Source organism: Episyrphus balteatus, chromosome 1, assembly GCF_945859705.1.
Source record: "Episyrphus balteatus chromosome 1, idEpiBalt1.1, whole genome shotgun sequence".
Classification (NCBI taxonomy): Eukaryota; Metazoa; Arthropoda; class Insecta; order Diptera; family Syrphidae; genus Episyrphus; species Episyrphus balteatus.
The window spans coordinates 160256574-160277435 of record NC_079134.1 but is presented as its reverse complement, the minus strand read 5'-3'; the positions used below and the strand labels follow the sequence as shown (position 1 = coordinate 160277435).

At 29.5% G+C, this 20862-nt stretch overlaps 3 protein-coding genes across 5 annotated transcripts in view; 2 read left to right on the top strand and 1 right to left on the bottom strand.

Annotated features, from left to right (window-relative positions):
• The window catches only part of LOC129921097 (ras-related protein Rab-3), a 43259-nt gene extending 37580 nt beyond the window's left edge, over window positions 1-5679 (bottom strand). Inside the window, exons 1-2 of one of the 3 annotated variants that reach the window (XM_056002767.1) lie at window positions 5554-5679; window positions 4799-4992 (exon numbers count right to left, since the gene is read on the bottom strand). The gene's annotated coding sequence lies outside the window, so the exon portion shown is untranslated. Of the gene's footprint in view, window positions 1-4798; window positions 4993-5365; window positions 5492-5553 lie in introns of those variants that run through there. The other 2 variants (XM_056002768.1, XM_056002769.1) reach the window with 2 other exon arrangements.
• Window positions 5637-12488, top strand: LOC129921096 (D-aspartate oxidase). The gene is made up of 5 exons (XM_056002766.1): window positions 5637-5747; window positions 8620-8980; window positions 9042-9165; window positions 11685-11830; window positions 11895-12488. The coding sequence occupies exons 2-5, from the start codon at window positions 8793-8795 to the stop codon at window positions 12448-12450; spliced, it is 1014 nt and encodes a 337-aa protein (XP_055858741.1). The 5' UTR covers window positions 5637-5747; window positions 8620-8792; the 3' UTR covers window positions 12451-12488.
• A 477-nt stretch (window positions 12489-12965) lies between these two features.
• Window positions 12966-20461, top strand: LOC129921095 (probable cytochrome P450 308a1). The gene is made up of 9 exons (XM_056002765.1): window positions 12966-13200; window positions 18453-18693; window positions 18747-18842; window positions 18902-19089; window positions 19157-19388; window positions 19513-19639; window positions 19701-19854; window positions 19913-20034; window positions 20219-20461. Exons 1-9 carry the CDS (start codon window positions 13019-13021, stop codon window positions 20389-20391), a joined length of 1515 nt encoding a protein of 504 aa, XP_055858740.1. The 5' UTR covers window positions 12966-13018; the 3' UTR covers window positions 20392-20461.
• Window positions 20462-20862: the final 401 nt, after the last annotated feature.

Sequence of the window (20862 nt, the reverse complement as noted above, 5' to 3'; positions counted from 1 at the left end):
AGGCATAATAAAGTATATAGAGGCATAGTGGGTTTGTGTATATAATACTTTTGTAAGTGTAGGTGTTAAAGTAATGGAACTTGAATAATGATTTATACTTTACTGATGTAATAAATGAAATTAACATGAAATAATGTTTTATTATCATGGTTTGGGTTGTGCGGGACTTTTTGACTGATATAATATATATTTTGGTTTGAGTGTTGGCCATCTGTTATAGGTAAATACTATGGGAATTAACTCATAACTGAAGTTATGTTAAGAGAGGTTATGAAACAAATTGATACGCAAATAGCTTTTTATACAATCAATTTATCTTCAAAGGATTTCTTTTTTTTTTCGTTAAAAAATATATATTTATCAAGGGATTTAAAAATGAAAGGTCTTTCATGTCAAAAAGTTATTAAATAAAACAAAGCACTTTAATTTATTCTTTTTGTCTTTCAAAAAAAATTGTTTTTGGTGCCAGAGACATGCACGCATATAATCTAGCCCTTTTCAATTTTCAAAATACATTTTTTTGTGCATATGGAATTCTCGAAATTGCTTTTTCAGTAACTTCAATGAATTTCATGTTAATAATTGACAAAATGAAGTGCCTTGTGCTGAAGTAGAAATTCTGAGAACAGAAAAAAAGCCAAACGTGTGGATAAATTTTCCAAGAAGAAATAACAACTAAATTGAAGTTTTTATCATTGGGTCCGTGTGTACATATATGAATAGTTCGCCTACAGCAATAGTGGTTAATGGAATAGCAAAAAAAAAAAACAACAAATGGTTTGGAGAGCAATACTTTTTGGACCAAGTATTTTTTTTAGGGACCAATACCTTGAAACAAATTGATTTTCCAAGTAATTGGAACACTTTAATGGGAAAGCTTACAAATTGTAAAAGTACTCAACTCTTATTGAAAAGTGATGGATGAACTACAATAAATTGCAGTAATTGAAGTTGACTGCAGAAAATTTCATTTTTTTCTATCAACACAATTAAAATTTTATTAAAAATATGCAAAAATAGAGTTTAAAACATTTAACTCTTGTTGTATAGTATCATAAACCACAAAAAATTAGAATGGAAAAGATCCAAAATTGGAAGTACGCAATTTGATTTTTTGCATTAATACAAATTTTTGTAAAAATAAATTTTAAAAAGAATTTAAAACATGTAAATTTGATTTAAAAAAAAAAAACAAAAAATCTTCAACTTTTTTGTATAGGTCCATAAATATTTTGAAAATTTTGTTTTTAATTTAAATTGAAGTTATATAAAAGCCTTTTGTATAAGATAGCTCAAATAATACCTAATTTGTTTGAAAGACAGAAAAAAAAAGTAAACAGATTTATATGCAAAGAAGCGTTACCATTCATTAAAAAATTACATTTTGTTATCAAAATCATTAGAGTCGTTTTTGAGAAAATTGCAATATATCACAATACATGGTAAGTATCAGTTTTAAGCGAGAGATTTTAAACAAACAAAAACTAAAAACTGTCAGAATTCTGTCAAAAATCGTCTGTACCAAAGTTGATTTTGATTATAACTTCGATATTGTTTTTTTTGATACGAAACCAGAAGTTGCCATTTAGAGTAAGTAAAAATAAATTTTTGTCATAGGACAGCAACATTTAAAAGGCATTTTCCCCGTAAATTCAAAGAAGACTGTTGTCAGAGATTTCGATTAATACAGGAATTTTATTTTTGAACTTTTCGTAAAAGAAATAATATCATAGGAAAAAACTCAAAAGAAAAAAAAATAGTATTTATGATTTTTTTTTTTATTTTAATTTTTATAAATAAGCGGACAACTTTTTAAATTAATTACTACACAGAGAAAAATATGACCCTCTAAAACTAACAGATTGCCATATTGTTTTACCGTCCATACATTTCATAAGGAAATCTTATTAAAATCAACGATAAATAAGGTTTTTTTAAGGAGATTTCTTATTATTTTTATAGAGAAAATCTTATTAAAATTTGACTGAAAAGTTGGTTTTTTTTTGCAACTTACCACTAGAACAAAAATCGCGATCAATATTTTCATGGCAGCTTGGTTCAGGTGGTAAGGTGGGCGACTAATGATTTGAAGTCTCCAGTTCAATTCCCGGCCTGGTCGTCGTTTTTTTTTGTATGGCAAAGTTGTAAGTAAGATTTCATGTTGCGTTCATAAATCGTATGGTTTTTGAGTAATTAAGGTGTAAATTTTAATAAATATGCCAAAATTTTAAATAATGACAAAAAAAAATTTTCGTATTCAAGCTTTTTTCATTTTTTGCATTTTATGAGAAAATGTACTATAGTGTACAAATGTAAATTTTTTCTTTCACCATCTGAAAGAAGATATTTCAACGAACAAAATGCCCACTGACTTTTCGAAAAAAGTTGATATTTTGACACGTGAATTTTCGATTGAAAATTAGGGTGTTTTTTTTGGTATTTAATCCAAATAAGGTGAAAAAATAAATATTTTAAATCAAATAAATTACAGTGTATTTGAGACATAATAAGGTAGGTTTTTTGAAAAAGATAAAAATAAAAAACCAAAAACTCGGTTTTTTTAATTTTTCACCTAAATTTTGAGGTTATGTGAAAAAATTGTTGAAACAAAAGTTATAGATTTTTTTATTACCTACAACTTTCCCATACAACTTTTTTCCGTAATTTATTTTTCCTTTCATTTTTATCATATTCACCTCCTTTTCCAATGGGTTTCATTCTACTATGATTTTTTTTGGTTCCAAAAATTATCGACCCTGGGCTAGAGTATGAACTTAGAGAAACACTTTTTGCAAATCGAATTGAGAGTAGTTTATTATTTTGTTGCTATGTAATTAGTTATGGCAATTTTGATTTTGTTGCTCCGGTAGTTTTTATTTTTGTTTTTTTAGGTTTCATAGATGAACTTATTTTTAAAGCTATTTTTATGGTTTTTCGTAATTTACTTAAAATTTTGAGAGTGACTTCAGATTCGAATTCAGGTCGTCATAAATTTATAAAAATGTAAGCCAGGTCAAAATTACGATCATTATAGCAATTATGTAGGTTGTTCTTACTTTTAAAACAAATTTCAATTTATTTTTCAAAAAAAGTAGTATATCATTCTTAAGAAATTGTTAATCGACACATTAAAACTATGTTTCAAAAAAAAAAAAATGCAGAACCCATTTTCAAAAAATTAAATTGCAAATAAAAAAGCGTCTTAATAATATTAATTTTACCTATTGTGATGTCAATACTAGTTTAATCTATTTTTTATTTATGAAAACTCTGTTTGCTCTCCATTATTTCAATTCTCAGATTCGAATTTTCATTTATGGAAGATAGCATTCTGTGCAAAGTTTACTAAACATTTCTAGGAAAGTATATTTTTAGAAAAGAAACTTGAAAACATATGCAGACCTAAGCAAATTGATGTTTAAGGTTTCTAAAAACTTACAATGCCCTAAATTAAGCAAGGAAATCAATAATATACGACAAGAAAACGTTTAGTGAAATTGTTTTAATAGCTGATTTTTGTTCAACTTACTAAAAATAGGTAAGCCTTAAAAGTTAAAAGACATGCACCAATAGTATTTTAGTAGGAAATCTTATTACAATATTATACTTTTTTTTCAAATAAAACAGCAGGAAAATATTGTGAAACGACCCCTTAATCTTTTATCTTGAATGCTGTAGAGCGGAATGCATAGTCGTTCCTCAAGTTGAGTTTTTTATCAACTTAATAATTCCCTCAAGCAATGTCATTATTCGCAGCAAGAATAGAGCGATCCACTTCAGTAAAGGAAAATCTCTACTTGAGGAAAAAATGTTCTCAATCCAGCTGTCATCTGAAAATAATTTTCTTTTAATAATTCTTCACCGATTTGATTTTGTTTTTGTTGCGATAGACGATATTTAATGTTAAAGAAATAAACGAATAGGGAATTATTAAATATTGTATATTTCATTGTAAGTTTGATTGAAAAAAAATATTTTGTCAAGTCAAGATTTTACTCTACTCAAGTGATTCCGCTAGTTGAGAAAAAATCTTAACTTGAGTAAGGACTATGAATTTCGCCCGTATTGTTTTCCATCCAAAAAAACAAAAGTTTTTTTTAAAGTTTCTTGACCTTTTCCTTCAATATCGTCATCAAAGCTACATATCGACAGAATTGCACATATAAAAAAAACAATACATCAAATGATTCTAATTCCAAAAAGAAATGTTAAAAAGAACATTTCTTACTCATGTTCACAGACCTGATATGAATTTTGTACAAATTGTCTTAAACCAATCATACATTTTTTTAATCATAACCAAACCCACAAACCTGCTTTCTTTTTTTTAGATTAAAATAAACTACATGAATAAGATCTTTTGTCTAAGAATATAATTATTACTCCTGACCTTTTTTAATTGACCCACTGTACTCCAAAAAAAAAAACCCACATTCATCCCACATAAAATGTCATCCCTTCTATCCTATCTCTCGTTGTTCCTTTATAGAAATCCTATACATATAGATACTTTTTTTTTGCACAGAGCACACAATATTCAGATTCTCATCATAGAAATATTGATTTTTCCTTGGTTGTTAGCATACATTTTTTTTTCCTCATTATTCAAAAAAAAATTCCGTTACAGAGAAAAAAAAATCACAAAACTGCTGCTCCACTTCCTCACTCATACCCTAAAAACCAACAACACAGGATGAGTAAGAACATCAACCCACTGCCTGACTCTAATTCCTTCTCTCTACACCATATGACTTTAATAAGATAAATAAAACCCAACAACAACAACAACAAAACTTACATATTTTAACAAATCAGCAAAACTTTTATATCCTCTTTTTTGGCCTTCACTGTCAACTGCAAGTTATATTACTTTAACTCAGAGAGCACACAGCTGCTGCTGCTGTTTGGTCAGATTTTTTTTTGAAGTTTTCTTTTTGTATTGTATTTCTGCTGCGTTGAAGATGATTTCGCCGTTTAAGTATGTCGGTCGTCCTGGACAATGTTGATTGATTGAGTTATAAAGCGAATTCAAATGTATTTGTTTAAGGATTCATACACAGACACAAAGACAACGAGAAGAAAAGGAAACAATATTTTATTTTATTATTTGAAAAAAGAAATATAAACAAGGACAACAACAAAAAAATTAAAAATTTATTTATATTTTATTTATAAAGTAAAAACTTTTTTTAATTTAATATTTTTGAGACATCACAAACACATAAAATATATATCACACAAACACACACACAGAATGAAACAAATACAAATACAAAGAAGACAGAAAACACACGTAGGTGAGAAATAGAGAACAAGGTATGTATTATGTATTAATCGATATTAAAAGGCTAAAAATAGCAACCACCCTGTAACAGCAGGATGCTCTTTTTCTCCACCTCCTTTTTGAATTACTTTTTTGAAGTTTATCTTCAAATCCTTATAAATCTCGTTTTCACACTTAATTTCAAAAAATTAGAAAATCTTTTTTCTTATATCGAAAAAACACTATAAAATTAAAAAATTGTTAAAGATTTTTTTCTCAAATTCTATTACCGTTGATTTTTAAAAATTTTATTAGCCAGAAACTAAATTTTAATTTTGTTATAGACAGAATTATTGTATAATAAGTTAAGTGTGTATCCTTTTTTGTGTCAACACTGAGAGAGCTGTTTGATCCAATTTTTTCAACTTTTTATTTTTTTTTGTATAATCGACGATGATAATCACGAACGAATATCCTGACTAGGGTAAGGATTTTTGAAAACTGTCTAAGGACTCTGAAGGAAAATTTTTTTTAGCTTTTTCAGATTTTTCCTGGAGCGATTTTTTTTTTTTTTTCTTTTGATTTTTCTCTTTTTTTTTTGTGTAATTTTTCTTTCTATATTTTGTCGACGACACTCTATACACGAGCACACGCAAGTCTTTTCGGTCGTTTCGTTGAAAATCGATGTTGCTGAATTGTACAGTTAGAAGTTTGTGGCTGGGTAAAGTAGGTAAAATTCGCCGTAAAAAAATATATATAAAATACACATAAAGAGAAATGGGGGCCATTTCATTGCATAGAGGCAAACAAACGGCGAATTCATTGTACGCATGTCTCCTAATGAACAGTTGTTTTTAATCAGTCCTATAAACTATTTTTTCTGATTCTGTCCTCTGTTGGGCCCACTTTTTTGCCCACAAATTTCTCCAGAATTTTTGTATAGATGACGATGTAATGGAATATTAGTTTGTTTGTGTGTGGGTGTTAGTGTGCGAAAATGGTTGACAGTTTTTTTTTTTTTTTTGTGTTAGCTTCTGTCAAATTGTTGAGCTTTTATATTTTGTTTCTTCGAAATTTTGTTTTGACTATAAATTCGAATTTTATTCCTTATCAGAGTTCTTCGAAGTTTTGTTAATTTTTTTTTTCTTCTTCTTCTGTTCTTTGTATGGCTTTTATGAATGAAAACTGAATGAATCTGTGTCGAATATAGAGACATGTTTTACAAGCTTTTTTTTTGGTGTTAAGCTGTGATTTTTACTTGCATTTTAGATTGTCTCAAAGGCAAAGCTAATAAAGCTGTCTGAAGGGATTCTAATAAGTAAATCACTGCCAATTAGCATACAAATTGGTATACCTTCTAATGGAATTTAGTGTTTAGAGTATTTAAACATACACAACAACACATATATGCACGTACAGATGAATTTATAATCTAATGAGTATGCTTAATTTATAATTTTGTGGTAATTATAACAGGATCAAAATGGATGAATGAGAAATTTTGATTGGCTATTAACTAAATAGCGTACTTGTAATTAAGTATGTTCGCTTAGTATTTAATTCGAGTTAGAAATGTTATAATAGAAAAAAAATGTTACGTATACGCCTCAGTGAACCAAATCTTTTCATAATAAGATTAAGTTGAAAACTATTGCTTTCGGGACAAATTCGAGACAAGGTTCGAGACTTCTTCGAAACAGTTCGGAACAAGTTCGGGACAAGTTCGAGACAGATTTGGGAGACGTTCGGGACATGTTACGGACAAATCGCACAGTGGGGCAGAATATGTCGATTTGTGATAAAAATTACTGCTACTAGTAGTACCTAAGATATTTTTGTCACGGTTTTGTAACTAAGGTTAATAGTCTTCTTGAATTTTATGAACTTTTTTACATTAAAATTTTTATTTTTCTGCAGGAATTTAAGTAAGGGGACAAAATATTAATAAATTTGAAAAAAACTATAGTTTTTAATTATGTTTTTTTTTTTTAAACGTGAACTTTATTTTGAGAAATAGTTCTTGAGTACGTAAAATAAACAAAAAAAAAAAAAAAAAAAAAAAAAAAAAAAACCTAAAATACTGTGCAATAGCTTTTTTGAAAGCTTATTTTTCATTCTTTTAAATGTTTTTCGATTTAACGACACAGTTTTCGCGAATACTTTTTGTGAAGTAAAATTCCAAAGTCAAAACTTTGAAAAAAAATTGTCAAATTAGATGTTTTTTTTTTTTTTTTTTTTTCAAAAACTTGCTTTATAAGGTGGGACTTTTTTTTGAAAAACCTAATAACCTCATCAATTTTAATTGGAAAAAATTAATAATAAATTAAATTAAATTATATTATATTTTAATAAAAAATTTAAAAAAAAGCTCTAACTTTGTAACAAATCATCTTGTTTCAGGAAAATTAATATGATAAAATAAAAAGAAGACAGAAAAAAAAAACATTTTTATATGTTATCATGATTGTCAAAAAAGAATGATTTTGTAATTTACTGTAATAAAAACAAAAAAGTACTTTATCTAAAAAAAAATCGTTTTTTGAAGTTCAAAATTTAAAAAAAATATTTGAGGCAAATATTTAGCACTTCTGCTTTTATGTTCATATTCTTGAAGTATTTGCTTACTATACCTTATTTACAGACTTGCTAAATATTTGCCTCAAAAGAGTTTTTAGGCAAACATTTCAAATGACCATACAAAAAAATAGTCAGTTTATTCATCTTATATTTTAATACCTATTTATTTTTTTTATTTTTGAAACCTAAAATAAACACCTTTATAATTCTAACTAATATCATTTATCATTTTATTAGTTAAATTTTCACACAATGAATTAAGATTTCAAAATTTATATTTTTCCCTACTTTTGTTCATGCTTTCAATCGCCAACTTCTTCTTCTTGTGAAGTTAGCACAAAAAAAATATTTTTTAACATTTCCCTATTCAAAAAACAGTTACAAGTTTTTTCTCTTCAATTCAATATTTAAAAATGACCTTTTTATCATTCATTACTCTCTATGAAGAGGCCCCATAGTGAATCGGTACACGTTTGGGACACATTCGAGAGACGTTCGGGACATATTTGGGATACATTTGGGACATATTTGGGACACGTTAAGGACATGTTTGGGACACATTCGGGACACGTTCGGGAAAAATTTGGGATACATTCAGGAGACTTTTGGGACATGTTCAGTGCCATTAATTAACTTTTATAGATTAGACTTAAATTCTGTAAACATTTTCCCCTGCATTTATCTATCTATTTATATTTTTTATTTATTTTTAATGTACTTATTCAATGTACTTATTTCAATGTCGCTTAGTGTTTCCTATGCTTTTTTTTACTTTCTAGCTTTTGAGAATCTAAAAAAGCTTTTTTACCCAGCAATATCAAAGACTACTTCCTATAATAATACAATCAACTGCAAATAGTAGTGTTTCCACTGCAGTGAAAAGATATCGTGTCGGTTCTATCACACTTTTCTGTATAGCTTAAAATTGATCTTAATCTATACCGGCCCGATAATGAATTTAGGAATTTTGGGTTGTGGAGTTATCGGTCTGACAACTGCAATTGAATTACAAAAAGAATTTCCTAATGCTCAAGTGTCAATAATTGCTGATCGATTTAATAAAGATACAACGAGCTATGTAGCAGCAGGAATTTTTAGACCTGGTACTAGTTTTATGGGACCATCACTTGATGTCACACAGTATGTATTAATAGGCAAATAGAAAAATTTGTTTATGTTTTTTTTTTTCATTTAATATAAGAAAATGGATTACTGATGCATTTAATTACTGGGATGATATTCGTAAATCATCTGAAGCACCACTTGCTGGTGTTTGTCAATTATCTGGATATATTTTTTCAACAACTAGTCCATCAATTGTTCGGGTGAGTTAAATTTTTGCATAAAAAGTGAATTAGATTAAGAAATTATTATAGAATTGATAACAGCTGATAAGTATAGGTATTGCTGATAAATAAGATCGGTGTGGAGAGAGATAAGTTAATTTTATTTACAGATTGCTATTTAATACAAACAAAAAGTAAACAATTTATTATTATTATTTGTTTGTATGAATGTGTAGCAATTTTTAAAAATAATAACAAATAGTTGAAAAAAAAGTACATAATTTTCACATATTTCCTTTGTAATTGCTGCTAACATGCATCATTTAATTATTTAAAAAGACCTTAAATTACAATTAGAAGTAAAATTGAGTATGAATATGGGAATTTTAATATATGCCCAATCCAATTGGAATAGATAAATAGAAATGTCAACGATGTGATAACAGATTTGATAAATTATTTTTTATTTTATCGAATCAAAATTTCTTAAAAATTTTTGTATTGGTTCTTTGCATACAAATGGATTTAATTAAAACATTTCCGATAGTGTAAAAAATACATAAAATTTGTTTTTATAAATTGATGAAACACCGTTTTTAATGATTTTGATTTGATCACAAAACAAAGTATGCCATCGGATTTCTAGTATGAAAAGGAATTTTTAGAAAAAAAATTTGAAAATTGTTGGAGCCTTTTTTTTAAATAATTTGTTATAATATACATATACAAATTTTCTAACATTTTTCAAAAAAAAAATTGGTATGCCATTTTCAAGAAATTATTCATGCCTATTACAGAAGACGCATCAGTGACTCAATCCCCGGGAATCTACTCGATCCGCAACCGAATCAAATTTCAATGTGTGAACTCCCCGGGATGAACTGTATTATCGATCCACGAAAACACACTAAACTGCTTACCGACATATGTCATTGTTGACACTTACATAGCCAAATGTCATTCTATCACATCCGCACCGGCGGCTTCGGTAATAAGAAATCTTGTGAAAGTGACTCTCACTCCCGCCGCAGTGCATCTGCGTCTTCGGTAATAGGCATGCTTATTTTACATATAAAAACGAAATTTCAAAGATTTTCGCCAACCCGTTTTCAAAAAATTGATTTTTCAAACAAAAATTTTGAAATATTTTTTTTAAAATCCAAAAATGTGTTTTTTGATAAAATTTTAAAATGTTTATATAACACAGCCACACAAAAAAATATAAAAGTTCTGACCTAGGGTTGCGACTAGATTTTTCATATAGTTTTTGGGTCGCTGAAACCGAATCCGAAGTCCGTATTGCCTCATCACGTCAGGTTTTCGAGATAACCTCAAAAAATGTCACGAAAACAAAAATTTTTTTCTCTGATCTGGATGTGCGAATATGTAAATCATAAATCGCTGAATCCAGATTCGGAGTCAATTTCGCCCTATAACGTCAGGTTTCTGAGATATCTTCAAAAAAATGTCAAACCCAAAAAACAAAAGTTCTTATCTGGAGTTGCGACTAGGTTTTTCATATAGTTTTTCGGTCGCTAAAACCGAATCCGAAGTTTATTTTGCCGTATCACGTCAGAAACCTGACGTGGTAGGGCAAAATTGACTTAATCTGGATTCAGCGATTCAAAAACTATATGATTAACATATTCGCACATCCAGATCAGAGAAAAAATTTTTTGTTTTCGTGACATTTTTTGAGGTTATCTAAATTGATTGAAATCTGTTTGTCGTTAACGAAAAATTCATAAATCAAATAAAAAGTTCTATGGCAGGTACCGTTAATAACGGGAGGTACAAAAAAATATTTTTTTTTTTAAATTTTTATAATAGAAGTTTTTATGTGTTACACTTCACACAAAAATTTTAATAAATACCGTTAGAGCGGTTTTTGAAACTACCAAGTTTGAAGAAAATCGCTCGATTAGTTTAGGCTGCAGCTCCAGGTACTTGAAGACGGACAAACAGACAGAATTGCCGGACCCACTTTTTTGGCATTTTCAATCAACGTAATGTCTTGTAAAATTGTTATCTCGAGTTCGATTTTTTTTTTCCGAATCCTAAACTCGCATTTTGAATATGCAAATAATTTGAAGATCCTACAAAAGAAGTGATTTTTTATAGATTTAATATGAATTTAGTTTTTTCCTCTGGCAGGTCCTCAACACTCCATAGCTATTAGTTTAATTCTCCACCATTTTCTTATTTCATTATTTAACTACTTAAAACAGCATAAAAAACTCAATGAAATTAAATTTGTCTCAGTTTTGTAATAATTTAAAAATTTTAAACTTTGCGGATCACTGTGGTGTATGCGTAACTTTTTTTTAACAAATTTTGTATTGGTTAATACATTAATTTTTTTCTTATTTAGTAATGAAACAGCACTTTTTAATTGCTTATCTCATTTTTCCATTTAATAGTGACTTTTAATACGTCCCATAATATTTACTTTACTTATGCATTAAGTATAAATGAAATATCGATTTTTTTTATCTTAGATATGTCCTTAAACGGTAACACACCCTTATAATTTTGTGTTTGTAACTAACTTTTTTCAGAATCATTTCATTGAAAAGCTCCTACCAATTTATCGCCAAACAACAGAAGAAGAATTAACATTATGTCATGGTGGATGGAAATATGGTTCATTTTTTACCACTGTCCTAACGGACAGTCGAATTTATTTGCCATATGCAACAAAAAAGTAATAAATTTACTAAAATATAATTATATTTTCAAATAAACATAACCTCAATTTTATCTTACAGATTCCTAGCAGCAGGTGGCAAAATAATCGAACAAAATGTCACATCATTCTTTGATATTAATCAAAAATTTGACGTTTTAGTCAACTGCACTGGAATGGGCGCCAAAGAACTTTGTCAAGATCAACAATTAGTTCCAATTCGAGGACAAGTTCTTAAAGTTCGCGCTCCATGGTTAAAAATGGCATTTTATGGTGATTACGATACTTATATCATCCCTGGATTTGAAAGTGTCACTTTAGGTGGATGTCGTCAATTTGACAGTTATAACAGAGATGTATGCAAATATGATTCGTTAGCAATTCGTGAACGCTGTTATGGAATGTTACCTAGTTTGAAAAAGGCTGACATTTTAGAAGAAGCTGTTGGACTTCGACCACATAGATCGGTGGTAAGGGTTGAACCAGAGTTTAAACAAACTCATGGTGGAAGAACAATGAAAATTGTACACAATTATGGTCATGGTGGATATGGAGTGACAACTGCTCCTGGAACAGCTCTGCATGCTGTCAAACTAGTCAGGGATGTTTTATCGTCGAGTAATATGAGTAAATTGTAAAACAAATGAAAGCTAATACATATATAGAAAATTTGAGATTAATAACGTATTGATATTTTTTATGATAGATGTGACATTTCTTATGTCATCCTTATGAGCGTTACGCGTTACTGTCATTTTCTCATCGTTATAATTTTCGTGAATTTTTGCAATAATTTTTTTAAACTCAGGTTTATTTATACTTCTACAATGTTCTTATTTATATATGATTTCCGCATAAATATCACGTATTATCACCGTGTAAAATTGAAAGATTATAGTTATTTGCGTGTCAATCAACACGCAAATCAACAAAACAAAACCCGCCTCTCTCTCAAGATGAAAATGTTACTATCTAATTATTCAATTTTATCTATCCATCAAAATTATTATTAAGTAATTGCTTTTACAAACTTGATCACTTGCACATTTAGTTTATTAAGAACATTATTAACTGCATGACATGAATAATGCATATTAGAAGCCTTTAGATTTAATAGTAGATTCAAACATGATTTCAAACAAAATAGTTAGTTGTAAATAAAGTTTTGTTGGATAAGGTTAGATTTAAAAACAAAGCAGTAAAAAGATGTTAACATTTTTAATGATATTGGGAACATTGTTCCTTATTGTTTTCAATTGGATATGGAATTCAACATATTGGTCGCGACAAGGAATAAAAGGACCTATGGGAATGCCGATATTTGGAAATATGTTTCAATATTTGATCGGTAGGAGGCAGTATGGATTAATTTATGAAGATATTTATAAGTGAGTACAAATTATTAGAAAAATTTTAAAAAAGAGTTAAAATTGTGATTAAGATGAATGATTAGATAAAAACTCGTCGTAAAAGTGTTTAATACTGAGAAAGTCATAAGAAATTCTGTGCATTAATTCAGTGTTGTAGATATACATATATAATTACAAAATGACTGATATTAATTATGAAACATAGGTAACATGAAACCAAAAAAAAAACTCTTAAGATATTCTGTTATAGTCAATATCAGGACTGTTTTTCTATTCCAACTGCACTTTTTTCTGACCCTACCAGGTCTTAGCTATTTTTACGCAAGCTAAAGGGGATCAGACAAAAAAAGTAAGAATTCAGCTTCCCGATTTCAATTGTTTTTGGGCCTTTGAATTCTGTGCTACCAAACGAATTTCTGTTAATTTAGCGATAAGAATGAAAATGCAATTGTTTTTTTTTTTTAGTTCAAGTTTCCTTTCAAATCAATTAGTACTTAAATGAGCGTCTATCTCATTTAAGTACTAATTGATTTGAAAGGAAATATTTAACAATGATAAAGGAAATGCAAGCTGCCAATTCAGAAATAATAAGTGGTTCCCAAAGGCGTACCGTTGAGTTGCCGTGCCAAGGACCCTTGCTTTCTATATTTTCCTATTTAAGAAAATGTTCTTTTTATTTATCGTCAGTTTTTTTTTTTAAGAGCCAATTTTTCATTAGCCAGATGAAACCCAGTTAATGCTTATTCCTACGAATAAACGTTTTTTTTTGTATATTGACTATACTCATCTTATAGTCTAACTGACGATTGAAATACTAAAATATTAAATATTTTAAATTTAAAAGTTCAAGTACACGACAAACAATTTTACTTCCGAATTTTGAATCCAAAGTGCCATTGGTATACCTTCCACCTTCTCCGAGTATTCTTTGGAGTTAGTTTTTTTTCTTTATAGACGCAATAAAAATTAGGTCTATAAACATTCTTTAATGATGTTGAGAATGTATTTGCTACTAGAGGAATACGGGTAAAAATCCAAAAGCTTCATAAGAGAAAAATTTGTCTTTTTAGGGCAGGACTAGGTACATATGTCCAATGGCGTATCCAGAAAAAAATTTGGAGGGAGCTTAAAATTTTTCAAAATTTTTTTAGAGGATAAATATACCTACCTACGAAATTTTTGTCTTTCTTTTTCATTCATCTTTGATCGAGAGTGAAGCGCTGTGCTGCGGTACTGAAAGTGGTATAGTAGCATTTAACTACTCTCGATCGACAGCTTCGTACTGCTGTCTACTCTTTTAACATAGTGTTTTTTTCAAAGTTCTTGCATCCCAAACATTTTACATTTTTTTGTGTAAAATATCATCCCCAAAAAAATACTTTATTTCGTTCGAACTTTCTCGTGTGCTGAACTCAAAACAGTTTACAGATTTATTCTTATAACTATTTTCAATATAAACGCCCATATTCCGCAACTTGACCGAAAGTGAAATGAAATCACTTTTCCATTTCACGTGAAATGAAATATCATACACCTATCTACTTCATTTCGATCGATTTCGAAGATTTCGAAATTGCTTTGAACTGTCAAGACTGAAGGATCATCGATTTTTGTTTTGTTTCTTAAGTGAAATTACTGCTGCTTTAAACATGGATGCAATTTTATTGCAAATTTTAATGGAAAAATGAATTAGGTAAAGTGTTAAGCGAATGAGGTTGCAAACACAGAGGCAGTCATGAATTATGATATTTCATGCCTCATGTATTTTATGCATTTCGTATTAAATTAACAACAAGTAAACATTACAAAACAAAAAATGAATTCTATCAAAAAATCTAAATGAGTAAAAAAAATACAAAACGCCGTATTTAACTTTCGAATGCGGAAAAAATTAAAACTAATTTTAGATGAAATTTTTTCTGTTCATTAGTCCGAAATATATATTTTTTCGCAATGTTTTGCTTTTTTAATCCAAATCAGAAGGAGAAGCAAAAACTGCTTTAAAAAAACCATTAGTTTGTTGTCCACTATGATTTTAAGATATCAAAAATATCTATTTTTAATATTTTTGAGAAAAATATTATTTTTGAATAAAAGCAAATATACTTAAGACGATAAAATACGGCGTTTTGAGATTGCATAAAGAGTTTAGCAAAATTTAAAGGTGATGTAACTCGACGTCAAAATACTAAAAAATTGGAATTGGACTTTAATCCGAAAAAAATTTAACCGAACCCTCAACGTCAGCTTAGGTTCTTACTCAAACCGTTTTAGAATTTGGAGGGGGCTTGAGCATCTGAGCTGCCTCTAAATCTCTAAGATTTACGAAAAAGTTTCAGTTAATCATGTACATTATGATGAAATGGGCTAAATAATAACATGGTCTTGAAGGCTTTGGGGGGGGGGCTTGAGCCCCCTGAGCCCCCCCCAATACGCCACAGGGTAGGTCAATAGTTTTTCCAGCGATTTTAGTGATTTCATTCAATTCAAAAGTATTAGCAAAGATAAAATATCTTAAATAATAATAATTACAAAAAAAATCAAAACAGATAACAGACCACAAAACTGAAAATTTTAGGCCTCTGACTGCACATGCAGAGCACAAGGTTTTGTTAAAACTCGGACGCTTTTCCCTTTTAAACTGATAGTAGGTATATAAAATAATTATGTGGAAAGCATTCTCTGAATTATATTGTATATAGGAGCGGTATTGCAGTTTAAATTGACTGCAATTACCTAGGTTTCTCTGGTGCTTTTATAGAAACGAATTACACTATTGGACCTTGAAAACAATATTTGTACGAGTATTAGAGTGAACCTTTTTTAGAAGTTTAAAAAGATCACCTTTATAAGTCTTTGGATTTAAGAATTTAAAGAAAGCTTGCTGCAAACTATGCAGCCAAAGCTAGGACCCTTGAAAGATTTATAGACGTGATTTATTGGTAACTGTCTATGTGTCTGTATGTCTCAGGAAAATTTTTCTTGGTAAAAAAAAGAATTATAAGATAAATAATAAAGCACTTGCTTATTTTAGTTCTGAACTAGAGTTGGGCACTTTAGTTCATTTGAGTGATCGATCACTTTAGTTCAAATCACGCTACTGAACTAGTTCTGAACTAGTTCATTTTAGTTCAATTTATTTTAATCACTCCGGTTTTGTTAGAATTAAAAAACAAAATTAGTTTGTACAAACTGTATCCAAATTTATGTAAAATTGACGCATTCTACATAATAAAACAAATACAACCTAAAAATAACAGATATGTACATATTTTATTTGGGAGCGTATCGGAATCCCGCTTTTTAAAATCCCGTTTTTCGAAAATCCCGAAAAAAAAGTTTCAAAATCCCGTTTTCTAAAATACCGCTTTTTTAAATCCCGTTTTCTGAAATCCCGCATTTTAAAATCCCGTCAAATCCCGAAAATCCCGATTTTTTTACAAAATACATGCTTAATTCACAAATAAAAAAATCATGAGAAATAGACAAAAAATTAGTAAAACTGATTTTTTGCCCACACAATATATGTACCTTCAACACATAATGAAAACGGTATTTCTTTTATATTAAAAATATAAAATGATTAAAGCCTTAAATTGAGTTCACAAGCAAAAGAAATTTCATTTATTTAAATATCAAAATTGTTGAAATGCATCCAAATATAAGTTGAAATATATTTAAATGAAATTTCTTTTGATTATGTAGTGTGTACTTAATTTAAGGTGTTGTGATCATTTGATGTTATTATTAATCTATGGGATTATCACGATTTGATTGTTCTTCTGAAACTTTAAAGTAAATATTAGTTTGTTAATTGATTTCTTTTTAGTATCACATTCCTTACTTTTTCTTATTTTTTTATATATTATATTTTTTGTTAAAGCTTTTAATTAAATGCGTTTAGAACAATGTCTCATTTTTTAATTTGTTTTAGTATCCCGAATTTGCAAGCAAAACTAGTTGTTTTATTTTAAAAAATCGCGCGATTTTTTAAAATAAAACAACTAGTTTTGCTTGCAAAATCGGGATAATAAAAAACGGGATTATAAAAATCGGGATTTTAAAAAGCGGGATTATAAAAAGCGGGATAGTGAAAAACGAGATTTTAAAAGCGGGATTTTAAAAAACGGGAATATAAAAAGCGGGATATCGAACCCAACCCATTTTATTTTCTATAAAAATTCTTAATTTCATTCATAAACTTGTTGAGCTTTCTGGTTCCTGGCGAAAGTCTAGAAGTAAATTTTGCTTTCATTTAATCGAAATCATAGTAATGCAAGGACCAAGATGCTACTTGTTTTTTGTTCTTGCTCAGAAATAAGAGTAAGGAGTGCTTGAAGAAGAAACGCTGATACTGGCACAAGCTACCTTTTGTTTTACCTACATCTAAATCTTGAGGTAGAGCAGAAGAACTGATTTCGCTCAACAAAGAATTGGATGCAATTTCTTATGCACTTTGGTTTCTGCACCCCTTCTTTAAACGTCTGTCGGGTTAAAAGTGCGCTGTCGTCGTATAAGACTAGGAGACAAGGACCACATTTGAAAATTCCCTATACAGGTGGGACTTCCTTTCACCCAAACAGCGCAAGCTGTTTTGTAATGTCATATTACGACTGCTCTAGGTTGCTGTTTAGTTTGTTGAAACAAATCTTTTTCGCTATTCGCGAACTAAATTGAACTAAGTAAGTGAACTTAGTTCACTAGTTCACCAAGATGAACTAGTTCATTGAACTAGTTCGTTCGCGAACTACACAAGCCTATTCTGAACCCTCAACAACAACGAATCTTCTTAATACCGCAGTTATTCTGCAGCCATCCAAAAATTTTATAAGCGAAAGACCCATAATTTGTATATCTTGGGTTCATATGTCATAAATAAGGATGTTAAGTGAAGATCAGATCTGTTTGTTTACTCATAATAACATGTTTCTTTTGCACAAGATCTCCCGTGCGGCCTAAACATTCTGAGCTAATCTGGTTTCATGAATAGCCTTTGAGTGTTGTGGACCGTTTTATTTATAATATAACAGGAATGCTATTAGGTATAATATACACTTTTGATAGATCTAGAATCATCAACTAACATCAGCTAAATCAACTAAAAAATAAGAACGGCCTTTGGGACTTCTCGAAAGCACTTTAAAGACATGAAGTATGCTCTGAAATAGGCCCCAGATCTAAATAGGTACTTGTTCCTTTTTTAGTATGAGCAAAGTTTTAAAACTTTCTGTTTTTGCGTGTGATAACTTGTATATTTTAATTCATTTCAGATCCTACCCAAAAGCATCATACATTGGAATTTATCGAGTTATGAACGAGCCAGCAATTTTGTTACGAAACACCGAAATGATCAAGGAAATTATGGTGAAAAGTTTTCCAAATTTCTCAGATAATGTCCTTTATGTGAATGATAAACGTGAGGATTTGGTATTTTGTAATCCGTTTATAGCCAAAGGTGAAAAGTGGAGAGTTATGAGAAGTGAACTTGTGCCAATGTTTACACCAAATAAGGTTAGAAATGAAATGAAATTAGCTATAATAAACCTAAAATTATTTTTCATTAGATGAAGCTATCATTTCCACACATTGCATCTATATGCAAAAAGTTGGATTCATTTATAAGTAATGATATTGGAGAAATGCCTTTTGAAGGCAAGGACGTATGTAAACTTTATTTTTCTTAAAAATATTCTGCTACTATATTTTGTCACATTTTAAGCTATGCGCAAAATACACACTAGATGTCGTTGCTTCAGCAGCCTATGGTTTAGATGGAGAATCTTTTACAAACAAAGGATCAGATTTTACAAAGCTGGTTAAAGAACTTTTTATGCCGAATCCACTTAGTTTAGTTCACACAACCGCTTTATTATTTTTACCAAAACTTGGAGACTTGATCCAGTATAGGTAAGGAAAATGAAAAATCCTAAAAATGTTATTCTCTGATGTGGTTTAACACTAATTCATTCAAAAGATATTTACCAGAAAAAGTTCAACAATGGTTTGTCACCATAATTTCAAAAGTGATGTCACGAAGACGTGAATTGAAAGATAACAACAATGGAGACTTTCTTCAATGGTTGATTGATGCAAAACAAAAGACCGGAGAATTGGTTGATGAATTTACTATTATTGGACATTGCAGTACGCTTCTGATCGAGGGTTTTGAGACATCTGCATCACTAATGGCATATGCATTGTATGAGGTAAGAAAATTAATCAAACAGGGCTTATGATTTACAAAGCTAGAGGTCCTAATCCAGATAAAAGCAAAAGTAATGCCAAAGATATCTAAAAACTGATTTTTTTTCTTTAATTTGTATTGATTAGTTTTCTGTCAATCCTCACATTCAGAAAAGAGTGCAATCTGAGATCGATGAAGTTATGAACAAACACCATGGAAAACTAAGTTATGAGGCTATTTTAGAAATGACTTACTTAGATGCTGCATTATATGGTTTTTAAAAATCAATTTTTTATTACTTCGCAAAATAAATCATGCAAGATTTTTCTTATAGAAACTCTTCGCCTACATCCTCCCATGCTGGCTCTTTTAAAACATTGTACAAAGCCATTTGAGCTGCCACCTCAGTTCAATGGGGTTAAGCTTAGAGAGAAAGTTGTTATTGAAGAAGGCACCATTTTTGTAGTTCCTGTCCAAGCAGTCCATCAGTAAGGAAGTAAAGCTTTTCAAAATCATCATTTTCATAATTACTTACGATATTTTCAGTGACCCAGTTTTGTTTCCCGATCCTCATAAATTTGATCCTGATCGATTTTCTGAAGAAAACAAACGCCAAAGAGAAAATTGTTCATTTCTTGGTTTCGGGGAAGGACCTCGAATGTGCCCAGGTATGAATAAAATCTTACTTATTAAAGTCTAGAATGCAAATGGCACAAAATTTTAGCTTTCATAAAAAATTCTCAACAAAATTTTGTCAAATTAAAATTTTGGAGAGATAATTTTATATAAGAGCTAAAATTTATCGTGATCCCGAGACTGGCTTTTGAATTTAAATTTTGTTTTCTTTAACAGGCATGCGTTTTGGATTCGCTCAAAGCAAAGCTGGATTAGTAACAATGCTAATGAAATATAACGTTCAATTATCCGAAAAATGTCCCAAGCCATTGGAAATATCTCCAACAACCTTTTTGACAACGAGCCGCTCGGGTATTTGGCTTTGTTTCAAAGCAAGGAGGCTTCAGTAAAACTAAGGCTTAAATAATTTTGTTTTAAAGTAATCTGGACATAAGTTTGAAACCAAAAACATAAAACTTACCTAAAATAAATTGTTCACTTGGAAAAGAGACATTTTGTTTGTATTTTATAACGGTAATATTTTAAGAACCGAGGCTAATAGAATTTTTCTGATTGCGGATTCGAGCTCACCCAAAAACCTCTAGAAAAGTATATTTTGGTTCTTGTGGCAAAAACCTTGTTGGCCAGTGTAATCTAATAAGTTGTTTAACAACTTCTAATAAGTTGTTTAAAAACTGTTAAAAAAAAAAACTTAACCGAAGAAAGCTTGTTTTTCGGATAAGCTTGGTTACTGAATTTATAGAAGCTTTACAGAAATTACCAAGTTTTGTATTTGGTACTAGTACGCTGCTGATGCGAAACGAAAAATTTTCAATCCCAAAAGTCGACAACGAAAATGCTAACGAAAAAATATCATCTAG